The sequence below is a fragment of the Prenolepis imparis genome, unplaced genomic scaffold (assembly GCF_030444845.1).
Source record: "Prenolepis imparis isolate NDT839.2.m4 unplaced genomic scaffold, iyPreImpa1.0 SCAF_9, whole genome shotgun sequence".
Taxonomy (NCBI): domain Eukaryota; kingdom Metazoa; phylum Arthropoda; class Insecta; order Hymenoptera; family Formicidae; genus Prenolepis; species Prenolepis imparis.
The window spans coordinates 1,236,544-1,261,150 of record NW_028141167.1 but is presented as its reverse complement, the minus strand read 5'-3'; the positions used below and the strand labels follow the sequence as shown (position 1 = coordinate 1,261,150).

Below are 24,607 nucleotides of genomic sequence, written 5' to 3'. Positions count from 1 at the left end.
CACCTCTAGCGTACATTGAGCGCGCGATTCGGATCTCTCATCCAAGGATAAAACGTGGCTTTTTAGCGACGGCATTGATTTTGTGTCTCCTTTCTTTCCCAAAACAGCGTTCGAACAAAGGAAGCCGTCCATCGCGTCCATTGCGACAGACACAATCTCGCATTCAAAAATCATATGCATAATGACGCAATTTACGGCTGCAATTTGTATGGAGTAATCATTATTATTATTATTATTATTATTATGCAGGTGCATAGCGCACCGTGTATAATGAGAATTACTTTAATTATGATATAAAATATCGTGATTGTGTGTGTAGGCATCCTTGAATGTCGTTCAGCGATTCATGTTGCTTATCAAGTACTTCAGCAGTTATAATGTTTCGTAATTAATAGAATAAGAGTATCCAAAAATTTACCGATATAGAGTGATAAGTCTTTTTTTTTTCAATTTTCAGCTTGTATTTATTTAAAAGAAAAACAGCGCCCTATTGATTTCTCAATATCTTTCTTTTGATAATTTAAAATTAACACAAGCTTTTATTCCCGTTAATCTGATATAAACGTATGACTCGATATAGATTCTTCCGTCCCGATAAATCGATGAATCACATATATAGGTATATATCATCGCCCACGGAATTACGAAGCGACGTAACTCAGCGGCTTAACAAAATCGTGGGTTCATCTCTCAAAGCCGATTACATCGCGTAGCGGTACATCCAATGTATTTCGTTCCAAACGATTTCGTTTCGTTGACACATTCCGCGATTTCGTTTCGTTGACACATTAATCAACTCACGCAGCCTCATGGCCTGGACGACATTCATTTATGCGCACACAAATCTGACACGTTTCTGGAGAAACTGTCATCGTGAAATAGCAAATTTATATGATGCGTAGCGTTTTTCTAGCTGCCTCATCCCGATCGATTAGAAATAAATATCATCGTGTCAGAGAGAGGAGATATAATGACGAGCGACATGCGAGCTCTATGAGCGCTAAGAAAGAGATTAAGAGGAAAACGCATGGGAATCGGAGGATGTAAAAAACGAAGCGGGATGCATGCTGATTTTTCTTACACGATATAACACTAACCCGCGAAAGAATTGCAATTCTCAAAGAGAGCTAAAAGCGCAGGCCACGATGGCGAACGCGAGTCCTCTATCCCTTCTCTCTCTCTCTCTCTCTCGTATCTCGTATCGCGAAAGCGCTAACCTCGCGGAAGCTGGCCTCGACGCGAGCAAAGCAATGTCGCCCAGTCTTACGACAGCCTTCTTGTCGGTACGTACTTGCTGCGCCCCGTTGTTTTCATCCTCTCATCCCGACGAGATACATCAGCGGCGTCGCGTTCTTCCGAGAACCGGTCAAACGCGCAAAATGCACGCAATGAACCTCCGGACCGCGTGAAAGTTTGCCATAACTGCGGGTTGAGTTATGTACCTTTCGATGATTAAAATTAATCGCCTACCCGGCTTAACGTTCGCGCAAAGTGGTTGTATATGACGGGACAACCTCTCCTCCGGTGAATTCCCCGTGGACGTTGTATATACGCGCGTGCCGTATATAATCAGGTATATTATATCTTGTAAGATTGTAAGAGGTCTGTTTTCGACCGGGGTGACACTGTTAACTTGATGCACCAGAGAATGGAGAACGCGTTATCCAGTCTCAATCCTCCATACATTTATTTTTAATTTTTTTGAATAATTTAATTAAATGTTAAGAAACAAAGAAATATATATATTTATATTTAAAAAACGTGGTAAGCGAGCTTAACTGATTATGATAATATAATTATAACTTCATCGCACATGTTCTCGTAGTCAAATATTTGCCAAACACAGATGGAAATATGGAATGATATTCACGACACTTGCGTTCGTTTTCTACTTCATCATATCGAGACAGCGAGAAGAAACAATTTAATCTCATTTTAATCAAGAAAATTAGCAATCTCTTAATTCTTCAAATATTATTCTATTCATTTATTATCATCTTTATCGTCGAACCCGCGCTATTTACCCGAATACTTGTATAATTGAATATCGTGTGCTGATTGCCGTAACTGGCTTTTTCAATTAAGAATGCAAATTTCTAATTATATGCATTACGGATGGATTGCACATCCGTGAAGTACGCACGTACATATACATATGCGTGTGCAAAATTCACGCACACGTCGACACACGGTGTCCCTGATACCGGTACAAATATGGTGCGATCGTCTGGACACGCGCACGTACGTACATACATACATACATACATACATACGTGCATCGGAAACCGTCGGACAGCGCGAAAGTTGCATCTGTTGCACGTATCGATGATTAGTTACGTTGCGCCGCGCTATGCCAGGAATGTTAATCAGCAGGAGTTAGCGCGCGCGCGCGCTTTATTAACTGTGAATTAAAGTTAGTTGAAGAGTTTCGCGGTATACCTGCGAGCGACACAGCACTATACGTCGATGGTTCGCGAGACTTGCAAAGAAAAGAATGTCGTAGAAGAATCCCTCTTACATGATGAAAAAGTTTTTACGCGACTTGAATATTCACGCCGTTAAAAATACCTCTACTTAGAATAGATAACGTATATGCAAATATTTTATCAGTAGGCCCTCGTTAAAATATATAGAAGTATCCTTGGAATCGTCTGAATCTCTATATAAAATAAACGTAATAAAAATTCGATGTGAAATTCAAAATAAATCTTAATTAAAGGAGAAACGAGATTAATAAGAGATTTTTTTTTTTTTTTCAAAATCATACTTTGCGAATAATATATACATAATGTGAAACTTTAAAGGATTCCGAGTTTTAAAACCGAGAATAAGACTCTTCTTAAGATATTCGCCAAATTCTCCTTGACGAGAACGTGAAAGATCGCGAAATTTTGCGTCCGCGCTTCGTCAGACTATAGAGGAGCATGAAAAATGCGAGAGATGATGTCATTTTTTTGAACGATAATACACTCATCGCGATGTGTAATGTGTCGATATGCGCGCGATGAATCACTCGAGCGGTTTGCACGTTCGCTATTTAATAGTGCAAATATTTTTTCGTCGATGCACTTCCTTGCCGAGAGAATTCTTAAGGCATGACATAAGCGTACGTATTAAAATAGAGGAAAGTAATATCTAGGAATAGTTTGGAAAATTCTCATGCGTAATAAGATGAATATTTTTATACAATGATACCTACGTCTCATAGAGAAAATAAAAAATAATTTCCGTAAAAGGAAAGAAAAGCATATGCAATTGCAAAGTTGTACAAAGAACGAAACATTTTCGGATCTTTCGCGAGAGTTACGTGATCTATTTGATTGAGTAATAAGGATAGTGTTGTTTAAATCCCATATGTTTCACCTTGAATCCATTACTTTATCAGAGATCGAAACAGACGCACTATACAAACGGTAGCTTGTCAAATGTGTAATGGGAACAGCGATCATGAAATTTTCTTATCTTTCGTTCTCACCTTTTTAGAGAGAAAATATATCTCTTATCTTATTTTATACTTGTTATTTTTCTGTAATAAATTATTTTTTTATCATTCAAATTTATGGTAAATATTAAAATATTTTGATTATTACTGCACAGTCCCTAAAGGCTTAAACTTTTATCCTGAACGTATTTAAAAATTGCAGATACGGTAAATGGTAAGATGGAGAATTGCGGAGGCGGCCAACGCCTGCCCCCGGACGGGGACGAATTTCCAGCAGCGTATCAAGAATTTAGCAACAGCCAGCTACCGTATAGATACATCGCCGCGACAAGGACGACAGCGACGATAGCCACGAATGGCGGATTGTGCAACGAAAATGAGACGTTCCATGCCGGCGAGGCATTTAAGATGCTCGCGAACGACAGCAGTGTTGTCGGTTCGAGGAGCATTATTCTGTCCGATAGCAAGATGACGTTGACGAGCCCGGAAAACGTGACGCAAGATATAAACAAAGTTACTTCGACGATTATGGAGAACGTCCGGCCGGACATAGAAACAAAGACTACTTCGACCAATGCTGATAACAATATCTGTCAGGATAAAACGAAGAACTGCGAGGTTTCAAACGAAGAGACCAAATCATCCTATCACACTTCGGAGGATATCGCGAAGCGAAATACTCCTGTCGCGGGAAGTTCTCTTTATTCTTGCCAGACGACCAACGGCAACTTAATGATGAGCGAGAAGAAGATGGAGATCGCCGGATATTATCACAAGGACGCGATGACGAACGAGGAGATGCCAAGCCACGTGGAAAAGGACACGCCCGTCGATACCCCGCCGCCTCTACCGTTGACAGGTATTCATTTAACTTTGAATTAAACATCTGCTTGTCCTTTATTTTTTCTCCGACAAGCAGCGCTGACACATAATCAAGTTATTAGATTCAACGTCATATATTTCGACAAAATTGATTTTTCTTTCAAAATTATCTGGAACGTGGCACACATTTTTATACATCGCTCTTTTTTTTTATACTTTTATACTTTTTGTAAATATATTGTATTACTTAGGCCCACCCAAAATGGAGCAAATGACACTGCACGCCAAAAACGTTTCTACGACGGAGTCACCGCAGAGAAAGTTTTCTCTGAACGGTGATCTCTGGAGGCAAGATGACAAGTCCGAGCGATCCGTCCGAGACAAAATCGCCATGTTTTCGTCGCAGAGCAACCTCGACGCGCCCTTGTTCCCCAATGTCATGTCAGCCGCGGCAATCACGAGTAACGGCAAACGTCTGTCCAAGTACAAGTCCTCCGAAGACGTTTGCTGCGACGACAAGAGCAACGGGCAGAAGGATCGGTCGACTTTCCTCGTCGACAGAACGCAGAGCTCTTTCGATCTCACCGATTCGGCCAGGGCATCGACAGGACACGATTCCGCGAAGAAATATAATCAGAGAACTAGTTTGTCCGCTCAGCCTGCGCTATTGAGCCCTATTACGCAAACTACGCGCGTTTCAAAGACGCTGCCAGTCGTTTCGCCGAAAGTTACATCACTGTCCAGTCCGTTATCGCCCTCGTATGACAAGCAGATTTTTTCAAATACAACGACGAAGAACTATTGTGCCGGAAGTAGCGATTTATCGAACGCCGCGTACCCGAGTGTCGGTAAAACCGTCGGCTCTTATAACAATGCTAACAATTCGATGAAGACGACGAGCACGCCTTTACTGACGCGAGCCACCAGTTTCTCAGGCTCGATCCCCTTCGTGCAAGATCGAAATTCCCTGACAACCGATTCAACCGCTAATTCGCAAATCTCGAGAACGACTTCCCTGGCATCTACGTTTCGGCGACCCGGAGAAGACGTGAGGAGAAGCAGCTTGAATCAGCTGATCGAGCAGAGGCGGAAATCGATATCGAGACTACGCGGTCTGGTTATACCGGAGAAAGACACCGTGCCGATAGATCAACCTATCGTCGATCTACCGGAAATCAAATCACGCGATTCGATATTATTACATCAGGTAAGATTTGAAGTTATCGAAATACAATATAATTTTTAATATTTGGGATATTTTATAAATTATTTTTCTATTTTTTTTACAAGATTAATCTTTATATTTTGCGATATGATATTCACGAAATTAATAATTATTTCGAAAAATCCACTTTTGCAAATTCAAACATTTTTTTTATTTTTTGCATAGACATTTTAATTTTTTTAATTTTTTGTAGTAAACATTTAAAATGCTGAAATGACGTATCGTATTTTTTTCAGATACCAAAGGCAAACATTCAGGACAAGTGGGGGTCTCAAAGTTCCTTGGCCAGCAACGCCAGCACGGCGAGCCAGCCCTTGAAAGCGACAGCATCCTTCAAGATGCCGGCGCCACAGATACACTCCAAGTATTCCCCGGCTTTCAAGAGAAAATCTCTCACGGTATACGGTACATCTGTGACGAGCTCTTCCACGATAAACGGCAACAGCCCAATCAAAAGTTCCTCGTCAAACGCGTCCACGTTTTCGGAGCCACCGAAAAGTCTGGAGAGCATCTGCAGCCCGACGAGAAGCGATTATAGCTTCGAGTTCGTTTCGACAACCAGTTCGCCGGATGGTTCGCGTAACAGGCCAAGGACGATGCAGAGGAAGGCTCGCTTGGATTACGACGATTCCGACAACGATTCGGCAGTGAGCAGCTCTCAGAGTAGTATATCTCGGGGCTTTAGTCCGCCGATGTCTCCGGCACCATCGGAAAGATCCACCATCTCCTCGGAGAGATCTTACATCTCCACAGAACTGAATTACCAACGTCGACCTTTGATCGCGGAGAATTTGAACAGAACTTCGGTGTCGCGAGATATCAGAGATTCAATCGGTGAATCCGATAAAGATCAATTCGGCTCCAGAATAGGTCTTCTCGGAGAACGAACGTGTTTGAACGAGAGATCGTCATCCAGTAGCAGTAGCTCGAATCCGCGATCGCCTCAACCGAATGAACTTTTTTCGAGAAACTCGCAGATTCCGCAACGTCAGCTGAGACGATCGAACAGCACCGACACGAACTGTAGCACATCCTCGACGTTGACGTCCGGATCTCAAGCGAGTGCCGAGTCCCTATCTCGAAGAGTGCTGAAGCCGCAAAGCGTGGAGGCCATAAATCGGAAGAATATCCTAGCGAGCGCCAGATGTCGAAGCGGAAGGGATCTGAACGGGTCACCGTTAATCCAGCGAAAATTTTCGGATGACGAGGACATCGCGAGGACTATCGAAAATGGCAGCGCTGTTCGTCAGGTAATCAATGATTCGGGGAATGAGTCCGCGAACAAACGAGATGTCAAGATAGCTTATATAGAAGTTGCGGATCCTTTTGCAAAGGATGAAGAATCCTTTCAGAAGAAGGGAGAAGAACTGAAGCTGCCACCTAAAAGAAGCATGCTACCGCCGCCAGCTGTTAGACCGCCGAAACCTGAAATGTTAGAGCCATCAAACGATCTTAAAATGTGGGTTCGAGCAGAGGCGAAGACTCTAGTGCGAGCCATGGAAGAAAAATCAAACAATAAATACGACAAAAGTCCTTCCGTCGTAGCTCAAACTTTGGAAACGTCGTCTATAATTCACACGGCAAGGAAGAATTCACACGATTCCATGCTTGACGAACCTGCTAATTCAATATTAAATGGTGGGTTGCCTTTGAAGAGCAGAATCACAATAAGCGAAGCAAAAGTCGCTGCGACGGAAACTTCAAAGCCACAAAACAGAGCGAGTATAAGTCCCAGAAGGAGCACGGAAGATCAAAACGATCTCTTAACAATCTTAACGACAAAGAGCCGCTCTAGATCAGCTATACATGTCGACGAAGGAACTTTCAGCAGATCAAAGAGCCAGATGAGTCTAGAGGATATATTGGCCGCTAAAGCAGACTCAAAGTTACTCCGCGCGCAAAGTACGGAATCGAAAATCGAGAAGAACGGCGCAATAACAAGCTCACCGATCAAATCTACTTGGGATTCGAAGGAAGGTCGATACTATAGAAGAGGTTCTACTACATCGAACGAGTCCTGGTCGGAAGATAGACCTTTCGTCTCGAAGATACCTACTTTAGGAAAAGTTAGAAACATCGACAGCGGCGACGAAATGTCGGAAATTATCGAGAGAAGAAGCGCAACGTCGAAGATTCCGACGTCTCGCGGTCTGAATCGACGCAGCGCCAGCGTTACAGATATGAAGAGAGCCCTGGACGCGAGTCCCGTAAACAGTCAGTTACAACAGTGCACCGGCGGCACTCATAATCGATTCCCAAGCCTAGATAGCAGCGTGGACGAGAACATCGGAACGGAAACGGATGTCGACAGATGCTATGGCGAGCAATTCGGCAGTATCAGCTCGCTGGCCAGCAGTACCAGCTTGATCTCGCAACAGGAATTGGCGCAGCTCGTAGAGGAGGCGAGTTTAGAGGAAGCGCGCGGTGCGCACGACGTCATAGTCGTCCTGCTTCACAAGGAAAATCCGACCGGCAGCGTCGGTATCACTTTGGCTGGCGGCGCAGATTGCGAGGTGAAGGAGATCACGGTTCACCGGGTGCTGACGCACTCCATCGCGGACAAGGACGGCCGGGTGCAAAGGGGCGACAGGATCCTCAGTATAAACGGCAGAAGTACGCGAAATCTCACACACAGAGAAAGCATGGCTGTGTTAAAGCAACCGAGATCGGAAGTCGTGTTAGTTGTGTCGAGAACTAGAATGGAAGATGACTACAAACTGAGATCGCGGACTGCGAGTGTCGAAACCATCGTTGAAGGTAAGAAATATGCGTGTTATTTTTAAGCGCTTGAGATTAAATTCGATTTCCTCTTATTGGATTCTCGTTCTCTACGGGACATGGTATTACGTTTTCTCACATTCTTATTGCTAGTCACAATGAGATTTTTTATCACGGGTCTTGTTCCTATCGCAGTGGGAATATTATTATGTTCTTTCTCAAATCAACCCCCCAATGCGAGCTGATTGTGAGATCTAAACTCTGCCGATTGTCAGGCGACTGCTCTACTATTGAGAGAAATTCTGTCTCTCGTTGTAACAATAAAATCGATATAAATAAAAGAATTTTCTCAGGGTTAGAGACGAATGGAAATGTCGAGGCTACAGTGTGGGGGCCACCGTCGACCGTGGCAGTCTACAAAGATGGAGCTGGTTTGGGATTTAGTTTGCAAGGCGGCAGGGACAGTCCTCTCGGGAACAGACCTCTGATTATCAAGAAGATATTCACCGGTAAATTTTATGCAAATATTTTTTATACATTTGTATTCATGATAATACGAGATAACGCTTTATATTAACGAGATAATAGAAATAAATAAATTATTAAAACGAGATAATAAAAATAAAATTGTAAAGTCGAATTTTTTTTTTGTATGCATCTTATGGCAACAATTTTAACGTCATCTTTTTTAGGAGGAGCTGCCGAGAAGACAGGTGCATTAAAAGCCGGGGACCAATTGCTCGAAGTAAACGGTAACGATGTAACGCGAATGTCGAGGATAGAAGCATGGTCTTTGATGAAGAAGCTACATGACGGTGAAGTAAATCTCCTAGTCAGGCATCCTGCCACCAAATCCTCGTGAAGAGTAAGGAATCTCGATGCAAACGGGAGTGAAGAAATGTGCCAAGCAAGCGACTGGATAAATTTTCGATTGATACTTGTTAAATAACACGAGGCATAACAGGCTTAATGAGGCGTAATTTGTTATTCGAGAGATTCTATTATACATCCGCATTGATGTTACGTGAGAGTTATTCTGTCGAGCTTACAAATTTGAATAATATTGTTTTTTAAACAAAATAAGAGATTATTATCGCCGATCTTTAAAAACAAGTTGCTCATAATATTTCTGAGTCATTTAAACTATTGAATGTCTATATTCGCTACTCTAATACAGTTCCATAATTATAAATTATAAATTTATAATAGACGAATTATTAATTAACAAAAAGAAAAAAAAAAGAAAACTGCAAACAGGATTTGCTTATTTATTTTGTCTTTTGATCGAATGTGCCTCGTAGGTATTAAATTTTTAGCAGATACAATCTTGTATGTAAATAGCAGTAAAATAGTATATTTTCTAAATATTAAATGTAAATGTGCGATATAATGCAGTATAGTTGTGTGAGACGTATAATGATATATTTTCATAAAAATGGAATTTCTCGTGAAAGAAAGAGGCCTAATGGGGATGCAAATTCCCAATTTCGATTGACGATACAAAATACAGTTGCATTCACAAATTAATCGCGTTGATTTGAATATAATAATTTGTTGAATTTATTATATTTGTCATGTAATTGCATTGGAGATTTTATTGAAAAGCAACGATAGAGAAATATTAATATAATATTCGTTGACAACGAAGCATATAAGAAATTTCTAATGCATGCCATATGCAAAATAAATTGTAATATTACTGGAATGAAGTAGATAGATACAATATGTTGTCAATTAATTGTTTAGAGCAACGTTGATATGTACGAATCGTACGATATTAATTTCATAGTGCCGGCCGTGCAGTAATAGTTCGAATTAAGAGTTTGCGACAAGCAAATAATAACCGAGTAAGTAGTTAAAGTATGAGTCTGATCGTAGATCGCTTATTTCTCTAATGTCGATCTTAGCCGACCATAGCTACCCCGTCTCGCTTTACTTTATAGTGGTTCCTGTTGATTTACTTTAAAATACGAAACGGTAGATATATCTCGTATAAAATGGCAGATCAAAACTGACGCGCCAATTAATAGTATCAAGTAATAATACAAGAGATAAATATATGTTTGTTTCACTTTTGTAACTCTTAATGTAATAAGATCACACATATAATATGAATAGGTATTTGTGTTAGGCAAAGGCATTTTAATTATTTTTTACGCCCTCTCGCAGCTGTCAATAATATAATCAATCAGCTTTAAATGTATTATAATAAAAAAACAGCTGATCGCGCTGTTGGAATTTATATAATCGTGTCGTGCGGATCGTAATTTCTCGCAATTCTTCAGTTCATCTTCGAAAGAAAAAAGGGATATGCGTATTTACGCGAGAATATTACCGAATATCTCGCTGTTTATGTTATATATATATACATATAGAATACTAAAATTGGTCGCAAAAAATGAGATGCATGTGATTAATCGTAAGCATAATGAAGATATAATAGGACGGAATATAAATTATTTATTTCAAACGAGGACTTTGAAAGATTCGAGGTGAAACGGGAGAAAACGAACGATCGTCATTTTAAGAAACGATCCAACATGATGATTTGATACTCGTCTCGCGCTTTATCTTTCCCATAAATTTGATTCTCCGTCCTATTATACTTTTCTTAAGAATATGGCAGGACAAAGTATACAACGTACCGATTTAGATGAGAAATTCGAAGCCTGAGACGAACAGAACTTTACGACACTTTGTTCAAAACACTCACATTTAATTGCGCGATGCTCGCTCTTTCAAATTAACGTTACATATAGTCGCAGTAATGAACTATAAACTTTATAGGGTGGATTCCCGCACCGACGAATTTAAACTTGTGTTTTTAAATTTATCGCGCATGCGTGAGATATGTTTGTGTACGTACCTATATATCCTGCTTATTTAAATTTAAATATTGAAATATCCTTTTGTAAATAATATTAAATTGAATTTTCTACTCTTGAAATGTTAAATTAAAATATTAAAACATACATTTTGAACATTAGGTCAAATTCTAGCGTCTCTTTCTCTCAGGTTTCGAATCCTTGAAACAATACTCTGTCCTTTTATATTCTCTTGCAAGTGCGTCCCTATTTTTTCTAAACAATGTTGAAATTGATGATTGATCAATCGTTAATTTAATCTCAATTGCAGTTGGAGTTATAAATGCGCAAAGTTAAGGAAAAGAGTGTCACATATATATATATATAATAGATATCGTTAATATAAAAGTATGTATTGGAATATTTAAACGTAATATGAGGGAGAATTGAGCGTTTTGGGATTTGCATTTATTAAAATTTGTTCTGTGATATGTGTGAGTGACATGATTTAGCATCAAAGAGTTATTGATCGAAATTGTAATTAATATACATATTTTAATCCAATAAATTGGTTATAAAGTATTGAATTGTTCGCTATTGTTTAATGTTAGAAATATTTTTTTTTCTTATTGTATGTTTCCTGTTTAAGAAAGTGCAAACTGACACTTTGCAGCTTTTGCAAAGTAGTATTTTTCAATATCAGAAAAAAAATATTTAAATTGTCAATATATAAAAAATTAGTAAATTTCTATATTAACGTCGTCACATAATTAAAAAATGAATGCGCAAGTATAATATAATGCAAAATAGTTTTATACTGCGAAATAGTTCAGTTTTGTATGCAAGTTAATTAATTTCAATTAAGAATATCATGTTTCAATTTTATTTTTTATTTATCTTGTTTCTAAAATCAACTTTTTGTTAAAAAGTGATCAAGCTATCAATAACAGTTCCATATTGACATAGAAATTGATCAAATAAACATTTATAAATTATAAAACAATCATAATATAAATTTATTGTAAAAGTATGAATTGAAATAATGAATTGTATGTTCAATACTTTTAATAGTTTAGTGACGAAAAATCGACATTACTCTTTCTTTTCTACTTCGAGATTGAGCAATTGTTTTAATAAATTTGATATTATAAAGAAGAGCAATAACACTCTGAACGATTTAGTAAAAGATTTGGCTTATCAACCATAAAGAAATATTAATATATAGGTATTTGAGATAAATTGGTAACAAAATAAAAAAAGTAAAAATAGCAATTAGGTGTTACTCAAAACAAAGATGCATACATCATTTTATCATATAATTTCTTAAATCCTTTTTTATATAAAGTTAACAGTTAGTTAAGTATGATTTCTGAACTCTTTTTCTGGAACTGCGCTCTAGTTAATTTGTGGTGATAATTCTGCATATACAAGATAATATTATGTGTATACATGCAATACACTCACCGATACGATGCACAGCATCAGAGTTCTATAGTACAAAGCGTTGATCTATAACATATAAAGAACACAAATTATATGTATAAAATAATTTTCAAAATAATTAATATTTGAAAAAGTCAATAATGCGCAATAAAACTTCTATTCATACAGTAAAATATAGATATTTAATAAAATTACGTCATAAAAATTATTAAACTTCTCAATTATTTTTTAGATCTAAAAATTTGTATAAAATATAAAATTTAATTTTTAAAAACTAAGTTAAATAATTATAAATTTATAAACAATATTAAAATTATACATATACATATATTGTAAATATATAATATAATAAATTTTGTCATTATTAATTATCTAATTATATATAAATTATATAAAAATTATATATATAAATATATATTTATTTACATATAATATTGTTAATATAAATTTGTTTTTTAATTATAATGGGCTTACCAGCACGGTTGCTCCACCGTTGCCCGATGCCTCCCCGGGCCTCCTCTTTCTCCTCCTCTTTTCTTCGTACTTGTATAGCGTCTTTTTGCCACTTCCACAGCACACGCTCGCGAAAATACGATCACGCGCGTGCAATAATCAGCAAAACATAAAATAATCGCACGACAATTTGAACGACACTCCCGACACGTAAATACGTTAACCGTACACGCGACTCTATATACGGCACTTCCGATTTTAATCGCGCGATACTTATTTGTGCGGAACTCCCGACATTAATCGTACGTGAATTTTCATATTTCGGCACTCCCGCTTTTAACCGTACGCATATTTTATGCGCTTTCGTTAATTATATGTGAAGCATATTTGAGAGAACAGCACACAACAATTATACAAAGCTACGATCCGCGGGCCTCGACGCACGAAATTGACGCGAGATGTCGCCGCAGTGATGCCAACTGTTAAAATAAATTTTAATAGAGATTATAGTCTTTTGCGATTGATCATTTCGTCGAATAAATTATATAAAATATGTTTGAACCATCGACATAGAGCATATGGACTGCGCGCCATCCGTCCTAAAAGAAAGTCCTGAGGAGTGAGAGAGATAGAACGCGAAGACGGACAGTCTCTATCCTTCTCTGTTGAATACCTATCACAATAGAAAGAGATGGAGATGGCCGTCTTCGCGTTCTATCTCTCTCACTCCTGACGACTTTCTTTTAGGACGGATGGCGCAGTCCATATGCTCTATGTCGATGCTTTAAACAGATCCAGATTAAATAAAGGCCAAATTTATGCTACGTAATTAATAAATATTGAGATATCGCATCATTAGACGTATTCAACCTCACCTGTTCGTCGCTCACTTGCGGTACTTATTTGTGCGGAACTTCCGACGTATCGTACGTAACTTTTTATACGGCATTCGCGATTTTAATCGTACACATATTTTGTGCGGGACACTTGTTAATTGCATGCGATGCATATTTAAGAGAAAACAACACGCGACAACTATGATTATTATACGAAACTACGATTCGCGATCCGCGATGCACGAAATTCACGCGGTTAGTCGGTTAGTCGCAGTGATGCCAACTGTCTAATTAGAAATTCAGTCTTGCGGTCTTGCGCGATTAATCGATCGATTGAAAAGATCGATTGCTCGCGAGACTGATATTTTCTAATTAGACAGTTGGCATCACTGCGACTAACCGACTAACCGCTTGAATTTCGTGCGTTGCGTCACGCGGATCGTAGCTTCGTATAATTATAATTATAATTATAATTATAATTATCGCGGTCTCAAATATATACGTCGCATATAATTAACGAAAGCGCATCAAATATGCGTACGATTAAAAGCGGAAGTGCCCAAGTATGAAAAGTCACGTGCGATTAAAATCGGAAATGCCGTATAAAGTCGCGTACGATTAACGTATTTACGTGTCGGGAGTGTCGTTCAAATTGCGATGTTATTTTATTTTGCTGATTAATGCGCGCGCGTGATCATATTTTTGCGAGCGTGTGCTGTGTAAGTGCCAAAAAGATGCTACAAGTACGAACAAAAGAGGAAGAGGAAGAGGAGGCCCGGGGAGGCATCGGGCAACGGCGGAGCAACCATGTGGTAAGCCGATTATAATAATTAAGACAAATTTATATTAACAATATTTACAGAAAAATAAAAAAAAATGTTATATTAAACTATTATAATTAGGAAATTAATAATGAAAAAATTTATTTTATATTTACAATATGTATAATTTTAATATTGTTTATACAATTTGTAATTATTTAACTTACCTTTTAAAAATTAAATTTTATTATTTATTTTATATAAATTTAGATCTAAAAAATAATTGAGAAGTTTAATAATTTTTATTGACTTTTTCAAATATTAATTATTTTGAAAATTATTTAATACATATAATTTGTGTTTTTTATATGTTATAGATCAACGCTTTGTACTATAAAGCTCTGCTGCTGTGCATCGTATCGGTGAGTGTATTGCATGTATACATATGTAACACTATCTGTATACGCAGATTAATCACCAGAAATTAACTAGAACGCAGTTCCAAAAAAAGAATTAAGAAATCATACTTAACTAACTGTTAACTTTATATAAAAAAGGATTTAAGAAATTATATGATAAAATGATGTATGCATCTTATTTGTTTTGAGTAACACTTAATTGCTATTTTTACTTTTTTTATTTTGTTACCAATTTATCTCAAATACCTATATATTAATATTTCTTTATGGTTGATAAGCCAAATCTTTTACTAAATCGTTCAGAGTGTTATTGCTCTCTTTTATAATATCAACTTTATTAAAATAATTAAATTTAAAACTATTTTGAACACACAATTCATTATTTTAATTCATACTTTTACGATAAATTTATATTACGATTGTTTTATAATTTATAATGTTTATTTGATCAATTTCTATGTCAATATGGAACTGTTATTGATAGCTTGATCGCATGCAGTTGGTTAACAAAAAGTTGATTTTAGAAACGAGATAAATAAAAAGTAAAATTGAAACATGTGATATTCTTAATTGAAACTCGAAATCCATCTATTACGAAACACAAACATTTTGTCTCATTGTGTCTCCTGCAGATATTCTTCTTGACATATATATTACAAAATTATATATTCCGAAAAGAAAAACAAATATAAAGAAGCGAAGGAATTTACTATAATGCAGTAGACTTACAGCACCGTATACATTGATGTTTTGTGGGAAATTTTACTCTTTTTTTACATAAAATTTTAAACATTCTTATATAGCGATAATAAAACACTAATTCTTATTCTGCAGATATTTATATACTGTGGAACAAATGAATAAATTACTTAGCAGTTTTTTTATGTTACAAATTATGAAAAACAAACGAAATAGGAATGCATTTGAGACCTCAGTATTGTTCTTAATATTCTTATATTACTGCGCATTCCGTGTAGTAAGCATCCTAAATATCGCTTTTATCACAAGCTCATCTTCAATATTATCTTGATTATAAGAATTTCTTATAATCTCGTTATATTAAAAGAAAGACTATGTGTTCCAATTCTTTCATTCATTTAATATATTTATCAAAGATTCTAATTGCATAAGAAACTTTAATAACAGGAAACTGTACGTAACAATGATTAATACCAATAACAGCTCTTCTGAATACGATCATCTTTAATACCCATTTCATCCATGATATCCATCTCGAAAGTCTTCAATGACGGCTACAAATATAAAAGACATATTTATTATATATAATTTATATTATGTATTACATAGTATATATTTGTATATAATTCATATGTAAAAGTTAAATTAATATTTTAAATTACTGCAACATTTTTTTAATGCACATTACATACCATAAAAGTTATTTTTTCTGCGTCCGCTTTAGTTGTATCTTTTGGTTGTTCTTTGTATAACTTGGGAGATTTGTAATCTATTGTTTCTTCACTAGAGACAGGAATAGGAATTGTTCTACCAGTTCTTAAGGATATGCGAATTTTTTCGCCATCTTCCGTGTATCGCCATTCTATTGGAGTTCCTTGCCTATAGTGGTTCAATTTATAAATATATTAGCCATTTATACAAAATATTTTCGTAAAACAAGCTCTTTGAATAAAAGATACTCACATGTCTGAAGGATCAACCAATTGCACCTGTGAGGTTACTAATAACGGTTGTTCCTCCCGTATGTATAAACCAGGGAATCGTTTGTCTTTCATAACGCATCGCAGCTTTGTATTAAGTCCTTCAACAATTATCCAATTCCTTTCTTGATAGATTTCTTTTACAATCCCCTGCTTTCCTTTATCCTCTCCGACTAAAATTTCTACCTATAAAATTATAGAGAAATATTAATCCGATTGCATATAATGCCATAAGTTGCATTAAAATAATATTAATTATTTACTCTATTAAAGTATTATAGTATTCCAAAGAAATTTACATACCCTATCGCCTCTAAAGAAACTCCAGTCCTTAATAGGCTCGATGTGAATGAATTTATGTTTCTTACCAGGCCTATTGTCACGATGAAACTGATTAGTCCATGGACGATGTATGGAGAAACGAAAATTTTTCCTTTCGATCGTGCGTGGTAAATAATTTGGCTTACGAGGCGTTCTCCAATAAACCTACGTGTAGTTTTATTAATATAATGTTAAAATTTGATGGAAAATAAGATATGTATAAAGAATTCTATATTCTATAGTAAATAGAGTGGTGTTATACATTACAAACACAACACATGCCGCGCATCTTTTCATAAACAATAAGACATAATTGTTTATGCATACCTGTGCCATAGCCCGTTCTATATAACTGTCTGGTAAATTTGCATATTTCTTTGACCATTCACCTACGCGTCTCAACAAGGTAGATGTTAATCTCATATCTGCTCTCCTTTTTCAAACTCTTCCTCCAAATAATATAAAAGAATATTGCGCGATATTTTTATGTGCTATTTTGACAACTACCTGCAAAATGTACAATCTGCGTACAGTGCGTACTTGGCCTTAGGGTGTATGTGTCGATATGCGCGCGCGTTCGACTTTAACCTTCAAGTGGCGCTGCGTCACGTGGTCGCGCGGCGGTCGGAATTCGGCGGCGCGGAGTGGGGATGAGTGGTGGGGGGTGCGCCGTGCGCCGCGCGCGCATCCCCCCACCACTCATCCCCACTCCGCGCCGCCGAATTCCGACCGCCGCGCGACCACGTGACGCAGCGCCACTTGAAGGTTAGAGTCGAACGCGCGCGCATATCGGTGGCTGATGTTCCATCTACGTATTTTATTACGTCTGTGGGCCGTGTTTTTATTCCTCCTTCCTACTGTTAGGGCCAATTTCACCAACGTCGGTTAACTTTAACCTCCAGTTAAACTATATGTTTGTCTCTTTTTAATGAACGTATCTGAAACGAGACAAAGATATAGTTTAACCGGAGGTTAAAGTTAACCGACGTTGGTGAAATTGGCCCTTATGGCACGTGAATTTTTCAATCATTTCTATCATTTGAATCATTTGATTGATCAGAGCGAAAGAGATAAGGATTTCTCCATCCCGATTGATCGATCAAATATTTGTAGCGTCAGTTTAAGCGTTAATTTAATTTAATCTCATTGTCAGTTGTATATCAAATGCGTTAGTTGCACTTTGTATATACCGGTGAGCGAAGTGAAGTTAACCAGTTAACGTTTGATTTAATTTTAATATAAAGGTAAAAAATAAAGATACCAATTCGCCAATTTTGGTCACGTGACGTCTTTTGCCGCTAAAAATGAGCGTCGAGCGTCAGCATGAAAAGGCACCTTTATACTTGATTATGTCAACGCACTTCTCATGAAATAAAAAATAAATATATATGCTTGGCTTGCCTTCAACTGGCGCCAATTATAAAAACCTTGAAGAACAATTGTTAAATAATAAAATAAGTTTTACGTAAAACACTGTGCAAAGTGTACATACATAAACAATATTTAGTGTCTAATAGAGTGATGCACTGTAAAGAGTTTTAAATAAATCTCTACAGACGTTATTATATGAGCAAGAGTGAGAAAAGAAGATAGGTTAGAAAATATCTGGTATTCGGAGATTTTGATGCTCGATTTAGAGGATTTTTGCACGACCTTATGCAAGTTGCAATGTTAGTCCCGGCGATTAGGAAAAGTGTGCCCAGCAATCTACGACGAATTACTGCATGTGTTAGTTATAGAAACAAAACGAGGGCAAAGATCCCACGATATTGCAATGAATCAACTCTACTGTCTACATCATCGCTTCCAAATTTTGCTTCCTGTAGAATCTACAGCACCGAATCAGATTCTCAACCGCGGATCTTCTTACCTATGCTCGTGGACGGGGCTTCTACACACATACCGTCTCTTCTAACTCCATTGAAGCTTCTCTATTTATCAATCTTTAGGATTACTCCGCACATAGATAAAGAATTTGATGTAGCTGAGTTTCTTAAAGGAGCCAGATATGTATGAATTCTCTTCTAACTTTTGTTTTATATGATTGGAAAAAGTTATGTAAAAGTGTTATTTATATCTATTAATAGGTATATTATTATTGTGTATTTTTAGGCAACGGTATTAATATCTAAAGCTTTAACAAATAAAGATTACGATTCTTTACAAGGCCTCGTAACAGAAGATATGATAGAGATTTTAAGAAAAAAAATCGAGACTCTTAGTCCTAATCAAAGACAATTAATTGCAGTAGATGATGATGACATATTGTTTTATATTTTATCTGATATTGCGGCTACAATAGGTAGGAACTCTATTTAGTATTTACGAAATTATATTATCTTCTCTCAGAAATACATCAAATATATATCTTTTCTCACAGGTGAGGAGCATTCCATTAAAATCACAATAATTTGTCATTATATCCAAGGTCTTGCTGAGAAAAAAAATAAAATGATGAGTGGAATTATAGACTTTACTACATCGACGGAACATTTAGTGTGTAATTATACATTTATCTGTAAGTATATAAATAATATTGGAGGTCCGTGGATTGCATCTTTTGTAAATCATTACACTGTGTCATAGAGTTATTTGTTGAATATACAAGTTTGAAATAAAAATTTGTGCTACTCTATTTAATTATTGATGATGTTGGAAAATTTTATAAGTACTAGTCGTTTTTCTATAATATTTTATGTATTTTTTAATAAAAAAGTTAAGGTAACATCAAACAATATCATATACACTATATAATCTTTTCATAGATACAGAATAATTGATATAAATTAATTTTACACACATGCATTCAATTAAATATTAATATTTACACATGTACCGTGGCCTGTGCACGCATGTGTGTGCAGTAATTATATATATATATATATATTATATTAGTTTTTGAGTATTTTCAATATTGGTGGAATATATTTTTGAATATGTAACTCTTCTGGATAAATCATTCCGTTTTTTGAAACACTTATAATCAAAGGTCCCTGTAAAATGAAACATTTTATAATATTAATGCTAACATATTTACCTCACATAAATGATAAAATTTACATGTACACTGTACCTGACATATTTGTGGATTAAATATGTAACATTTCTTTTTGTTATACAAAAACAAGTTATTCGGCTTTACAGGTACAGAGTTAAAAAAATTTAGTTCTAGATTTCTCCAGTTATACACTGAAACCTCCAATACATTTATATAAGGCTCCATTAACGAGATTGTAGCCTTGACAGTAATATCAGCTTTACTAAATCTTATTTCAACAGACTTCTTTGAAAAGGCCATTAACTCACTTAAATTATTTAGCCTAGGTGATGGATTTCCTGCAATAATAATATCATGCCGTATATGTACGATGATTTAAAAATATTTGTTCTTTGAGAATGTATAAAATTTTTTCTCTATAATTACTTTCACAAATTGCATCAGTGAGATGGAAGGGTTTAGTAATAGTTACTGTAAACATTGGAATTTGATTGCGCTCTATTCCCTTTAACACTTTATCTATTGCTGCAAATATAAATTAACAAAATTATTAAGAGACACAGGAACTATATATGTATAAACTATGTATATATAAACTCTTTTGTATCTTACATTTTCCTACTTCTTCAAATACTTTTATGACTGGGATATTTTTACTGATATATTGGCTTAGATGCTTTGCATATAATCCATCCTGGGAACTTTTTCTTTCATAACTAGGACAATAACTAGACGTGGAATATGCTTGGACTAAATTTCGAAGATTTTTCCGACCTTTACAGTTTATATTTGTTTCTAGTATTTCTGGTATTTCATTATAAATATCAGGATTACATTCTCTAGAAAACAATAATATTTAATATAATGCATTTTTAAATACCCAAATGTACTTAACTATTAAGTTGCTTTAGCTTTAAATTTTTAATACACACACACACACATATATGTGATTCCAGAAATTCTTACCTTTGTGGTACAGTTTGACACATATCCAATATTGTTACTAAAAGAGTAGGATCGTTTTGCTGTAACATAGCTAACAATTCACTCTCGCAAATTGAATCTTTTCTTAAGAAAGATTTTGGTGTGTCAACAGCAAGCATATGACTTTCCTGCATTTTAAAGCCATGCCCACAATAGTAGAAGAATCCTATATTGATATTAAATTTTAATAAGTATATTATAAAAGTATATTTTGATACAATATATCTGTAACAAATTACCATAAACTCCTTTTGTTAAAACTTCACTAAATAGTTTTATAGCATTCCTCATCTGTTCAAGTGATAAATTTAAAAAGCAGATTACTTTAAAATCTATCTTCTTCAATAAGTTAGCAATTGTTTTAGCATCATATCTAGGTGTCCTTAAATCTTCAAGATTTTCATATTCATCATTTGCAATGATTAAAGCTATTTTTGCAGTTGCCTTTTCACGAGAAAACTCAATCTATAAATATATATTAAAATATTTTTTAATGTTTTACAATTTTATGTACGTACATAGTTTTTTTGTATTAATAGCAATTTTTTATGAGAATTATTATTATTAATAATTTAATATTTATATAGGATTCCTACAAAACATAGAATAGTAAATAATTAATAATATCTTTACCATTACACGAGTTTTTTGAGTAATTACTTCACTCACGCCATTACTTATATAACAGTAATATTTTCCTTCACAATTGAAATTAAATTGTTTTATCTGGAATAATATTTTTTGTTATGAAAAATACAACTTTCTAGTATTAAAATATCATGTACTTACATGCAATACATTTGATGTTTCTCCCTCTAGCATTGTATTGTCTCTGAACCATTGATAACATGGTTTAGGATGGCCATGTGCCATACATTCAATTATAAAGTCCTCACCTTCTTTAATCTCTAAGAAAGTGAGTGGTTGCTGTTGTATAACTATAGGTATATCAGATATAGTCACAAAAACTGACTTTGTTAGCAGTACAGTATTTAATGCCTTTCCATCTTCAGTTACTTGTGAGATCTTACAATTATATTCTCCAGCTTCTTTGCAGCTGTAAATAGTTGTATGTAATAATCCATCTATTGTCACACACACTTTTGTATGGACAATACTTTTTTACCTATATATAGTGATATCAATTTCAGGCTCTGTCTCATATCTCAGCTCGATATTATTACGATACCATTGATAACTCGGAAGTGGTATGCCGGTAGCTTTGCAAGAAAGACAAAGTTTTTGACGTAAAACCACTTTTAAGGTATCACTCTCCATATCATCAGATGGATGTTTGACAATTATTAATGGCTCTAGCAATAATATTGAAAGTTATATTCCAAGTAAAAAATTATGAATCTTGAACTTGAAATGTTTTGTAATATGTATATATATTACAATTACCTGGATGATATAAAACTGGCCACACACTATCAAGTTTACACTCTTTAAGTAATGTACATAATATACCAACTGTACACATTTTTATATTTAGTTCAAACAATATATTTTCCGCTGGTGTTGTCGTAATCAATTGTCGGTCATAAGTTTCCGCTAAACGCCTGATCCATGAATAGCTGTATGCAACAAATGTATAAGGAAATATGAAGACAGTAGACATTCGATTTATTATAACTTTCATATCTAAATGTTTTCTCATTACCAGTCATCTTCGTCCAATTCCTTGGTTATATGAGTCATCAGCAAGCTGCAATTTATACCTTCATTCAATTTATTGATCAATTCCTTATATATTAGTGATGGAATATGGTCTAAAGGCATATCTTCGTCGAATTTCGCCATTCTTCCTTAACGTAGTCACAATGTAGTTTATATTTCTTATTTTTTTAACTATTCTTATTTTTCTTGGTGTTGATTTGGCACTAGTTAACTAGATTGCTATTATTCAAAAGGTCATAAGCTGGTTCCTATTAAATAAGTAAGCATTACTTGTTGCACAACTACACAGCATTCTTGATAAAAAAAACTAATATCAAACAAATATATATTATATATTTTGGATTATATTTATTTTAATCCCTATTTTTACAGAATTTACCTTAGACAAAAGTATGAAAACTTCATGAAAATTTATCAAATATTTGTGGATGTTTACATATATATTTCATCTTTTACATACATATATATATATATTATTTGGAAAAGGTTGTCCTTTCAGCTGAAATGGCTGAACTAATTCAGAGTTTCTTTTTTACTCCACATTGTAAGGAAAGAGATAAACTTTGAACTAGTGCAGCTGTGAAAAGGACAGATCTAAAAATCATGCGTCTAGTATCGCGCTTTATCCTTTAAGGCCTGTTCACAGTAGAGAAATTATTAGGAATATGTTATGTGCTATATTTTCTTTTGTGCGCAGGGCTTTATATCCAAACATTCGATTGGTCAATTTTAGCTCAAAGTTACTAATTCTTATTGAACGTCCAATCGGGATGCGAGGAATAACGGTGATTAGGAAATTCAACGTCGCCTCGTTAGCTCCAGCGAAAATATTCTAGGGCTCTTTGCGGACGCGGTGGGGTGCTCTCGCGACCAATCGGCCCGCGAAATTTGTCGAGCCTGCGCGATGTGCGCGGCGCGCTGCGCCGTATGATCTTGCGTATCAGTGTTCGCCAGTGCCATCGAGAAGGCACACGCAGGGGTTTTACGCGGGTTAACAAAGCGCGATTACAGTCCGTGCGAGATTCCGCGAGCGGTGGTGCGCGTCGCGGTACCAACGAACGAGTGAAAGAAAAAGAAAAGGGGTGAGACTGTAAGAGGGAACGGGAACGCCGACGAGGGTGGTGGTCGGTGCTGTTGCTTAGCGGGTAGCGGTGGTGGTGGTGGTGGTTGGCGGCGGTGGTAGTAGTGTTGGTGGTGGTGGGTGCTCTGGGTTCCGCGAGTGTCCGCGAAAAACTAGTGCCGCGAGCCATCATGGCGAACCCACGGAAATTCAGTGAAAAGATCGCGCTGCTGAACCAGAAGGAGGCGCAGGACTCGGCGGCGTTCGAGGCGATCATGAAGGAGGTGTCAGACGTCACGAGCAGAGTAAGGAAACACCAGTAGGTCCTTTGGCGCGCGCGAAAGGGTCGATGCCGTGTCGCGCACACCGTGACCCGTCCGTGCACCTCCCTCGGCTCAGATGTTAGAACGTAAACAACGAGTGTATCTCCCCCCTTCTTCCCGCACAGCCCCCCCTCATTTCTCCTCCTCCTTCCCTTTCTACGCCGTACGTCGCGTATCCGTTCTCTCTCTCTCTATCCATTCTATCTCTTTTCTCGTTTTACCGCGCGTTTTGTCGCGTTTCTCTTTCTGCGTGTATATATACGCGAGCGTGTGCGTGTGTATGTGTGTATGTATATGCATGCGTGCGTCTTTGTATGCGCGACTGCTGCAAGTGCATCGCGCGCGCGGCCGCGTATATCGGCATGCGTGTGCATCGCATATATGCGCTCCGATAGATACGTATGTATATACGTACGTCGCACGAATTTTCGTCGCGCTTCCCAATCTCGCGAGACGCACGCGACGACGCGCACCTGAGGAGTGCATCCGCGACGGATAGGTCGCGCGATTAATAAACGCGACGAATCAACCTTGCCTGATATTCCGCGCGCTAATCAATGTGCCACTTGAAATTCATACGTTTTAACATGCGCGAACAATCGATCGTTCGTGCTACATTCTACTCGGCTAACGAAAGAG

At 36.4% G+C, this 24,607-nt stretch overlaps 5 protein-coding genes across 15 annotated transcripts in view; 3 read left to right on the top strand and 2 right to left on the bottom strand.

The window, feature by feature from the left end:
• Positions 1-10,490, top strand: part of Bbg (PDZ domain-containing protein big bang) — a 40,313-nt gene extending 29,823 nt beyond the window's left edge. For both annotated transcript variants that reach the window (XM_083045039.1, XM_083045038.1), the window contains 5 exons: positions 3,645-4,301; positions 4,516-5,471; positions 5,726-8,246; positions 8,561-8,716; positions 8,900-10,490. In XM_083045039.1, the coding sequence (XP_082901165.1) occupies positions 3,645-4,301; positions 4,516-5,471; positions 5,726-8,246; positions 8,561-8,716; positions 8,900-9,069 (4,460 nt within the window). In that variant the 3' untranslated portion in view covers positions 9,070-10,490. The remainder of the gene's footprint in view (positions 1-3,644; positions 4,302-4,515; positions 5,472-5,725; positions 8,247-8,560; positions 8,717-8,899) is intronic.
• A 4,913-nt stretch (positions 10,491-15,403) lies between these two features.
• Positions 15,404-17,527, bottom strand: Mrpl24 (mitochondrial ribosomal protein L24). Its single transcript, XM_083046401.1, has 5 exons — positions 17,251-17,527; positions 16,906-17,088; positions 16,586-16,788; positions 16,315-16,501; positions 15,404-16,176 (listed from the first exon to the last, which is right to left on the bottom strand). Exons 1-5 carry the CDS (start codon positions 17,344-17,346, stop codon positions 16,090-16,092), a joined length of 756 nt encoding a protein of 251 aa, XP_082902527.1. The 5' UTR covers positions 17,347-17,527; the 3' UTR covers positions 15,404-16,089.
• A 406-nt stretch (positions 17,528-17,933) lies between these two features.
• Positions 17,934-19,638, top strand: LOC145940994 (m-AAA protease-interacting protein 1, mitochondrial). The gene is made up of 3 exons (XM_083046729.1): positions 17,934-18,933; positions 19,036-19,225; positions 19,304-19,638. The coding sequence occupies exons 1-3, from the start codon at positions 18,580-18,582 to the stop codon at positions 19,507-19,509; spliced, it is 750 nt and encodes a 249-aa protein (XP_082902855.1). The 5' UTR covers positions 17,934-18,579; the 3' UTR covers positions 19,510-19,638.
• Positions 19,639-19,664: 26 nt separating this feature from the next.
• On the bottom strand, positions 19,665-23,475 carry LOC145940993 (mucosa-associated lymphoid tissue lymphoma translocation protein 1 homolog). Its single transcript, XM_083046728.1, has 12 exons — positions 22,965-23,475; positions 22,569-22,833; positions 22,310-22,482; positions 22,032-22,218; positions 21,695-21,962; positions 21,539-21,631; positions 21,145-21,370; positions 20,888-21,071; positions 20,534-20,760; positions 20,348-20,446; positions 19,997-20,259; positions 19,665-19,916 (listed from the first exon to the last, which is right to left on the bottom strand). The coding sequence occupies exons 2-12, from the start codon at positions 22,706-22,708 to the stop codon at positions 19,815-19,817; spliced, it is 1,962 nt and encodes a 653-aa protein (XP_082902854.1). The 5' UTR covers positions 22,709-22,833; positions 22,965-23,475; the 3' UTR covers positions 19,665-19,814.
• A 51-nt stretch (positions 23,476-23,526) lies between these two features.
• The window catches only part of Crtc (CREB-regulated transcription coactivator), a 38,323-nt gene continuing 37,242 nt past the window's right edge, over positions 23,527-24,607 (top strand). For 9 of the 10 annotated variants that reach the window (XM_083046726.1, XM_083046725.1, XM_083046723.1 and 6 more), the window contains exon 1: positions 23,527-23,950. In XM_083046726.1, coding sequence (XP_082902852.1) covers positions 23,837-23,950 — 114 coding nt within the window. In that variant the 5' untranslated portion in view covers positions 23,527-23,836. The remainder of the gene's footprint in view (positions 23,951-24,607) is intronic. The other variant, XM_083046727.1, reaches the window with a different exon arrangement.

What these genes read in the sequence shown, in the direction of transcription:
- LOC145940994 (XM_083046729.1), top strand. Translation starts at nt 18,580, where the DNA reads ATGCAAGTTGCAATGTTAGTCCCGGCGATTAGGAAAAGTGTGCCCAGC. An exon ending in TTCTTAAAGGAGCCAGATAT is followed by an intron (nt 18,934 to 19,035) that starts GTATGAATTCTC and finishes GTGTATTTTTAG; the next exon opens with GCAACGGTATTAATATCTAA. An exon ending in TGATATTGCGGCTACAATAG is followed by an intron (nt 19,226 to 19,303) that starts GTAGGAACTCTA and finishes CTTTTCTCACAG; the next exon opens with GTGAGGAGCATTCCATTAAA.
- LOC145940993 (XM_083046728.1), bottom strand. Translation starts at nt 22,708, where the DNA reads ATGGCGAAATTCGACGAAGATATGCCTTTAGACCATATTCCATCACTA. An exon ending in GAATTGGACGAAGATGACTG is followed by an intron (nt 22,483 to 22,568) that starts GTAATGAGAAAA and finishes TGTTGCATACAG; the next exon opens with CTATTCATGGATCAGGCGTT. An exon ending in CTCAAAAAACTCGTGTAATG is followed by an intron (nt 21,371 to 21,538) that starts GTAAAGATATTA and finishes ATATATTTATAG; the next exon opens with ATTGAGTTTTCTCGTGAAAA.
- Mrpl24 (XM_083046401.1), bottom strand. Translation starts at nt 17,346, where the DNA reads ATGAGATTAACATCTACCTTGTTGAGACGCGTAGGTGAATGGTCAAAG. An exon ending in TAGAACGGGCTATGGCACAG is followed by an intron (nt 17,089 to 17,250) that starts GTATGCATAAAC and finishes AACTACACGTAG; the next exon opens with GTTTATTGGAGAACGCCTCG. An exon ending in TTGGTTGATCCTTCAGACAT is followed by an intron (nt 16,502 to 16,585) that starts GTGAGTATCTTT and finishes GAACCACTATAG; the next exon opens with GCAAGGAACTCCAATAGAAT.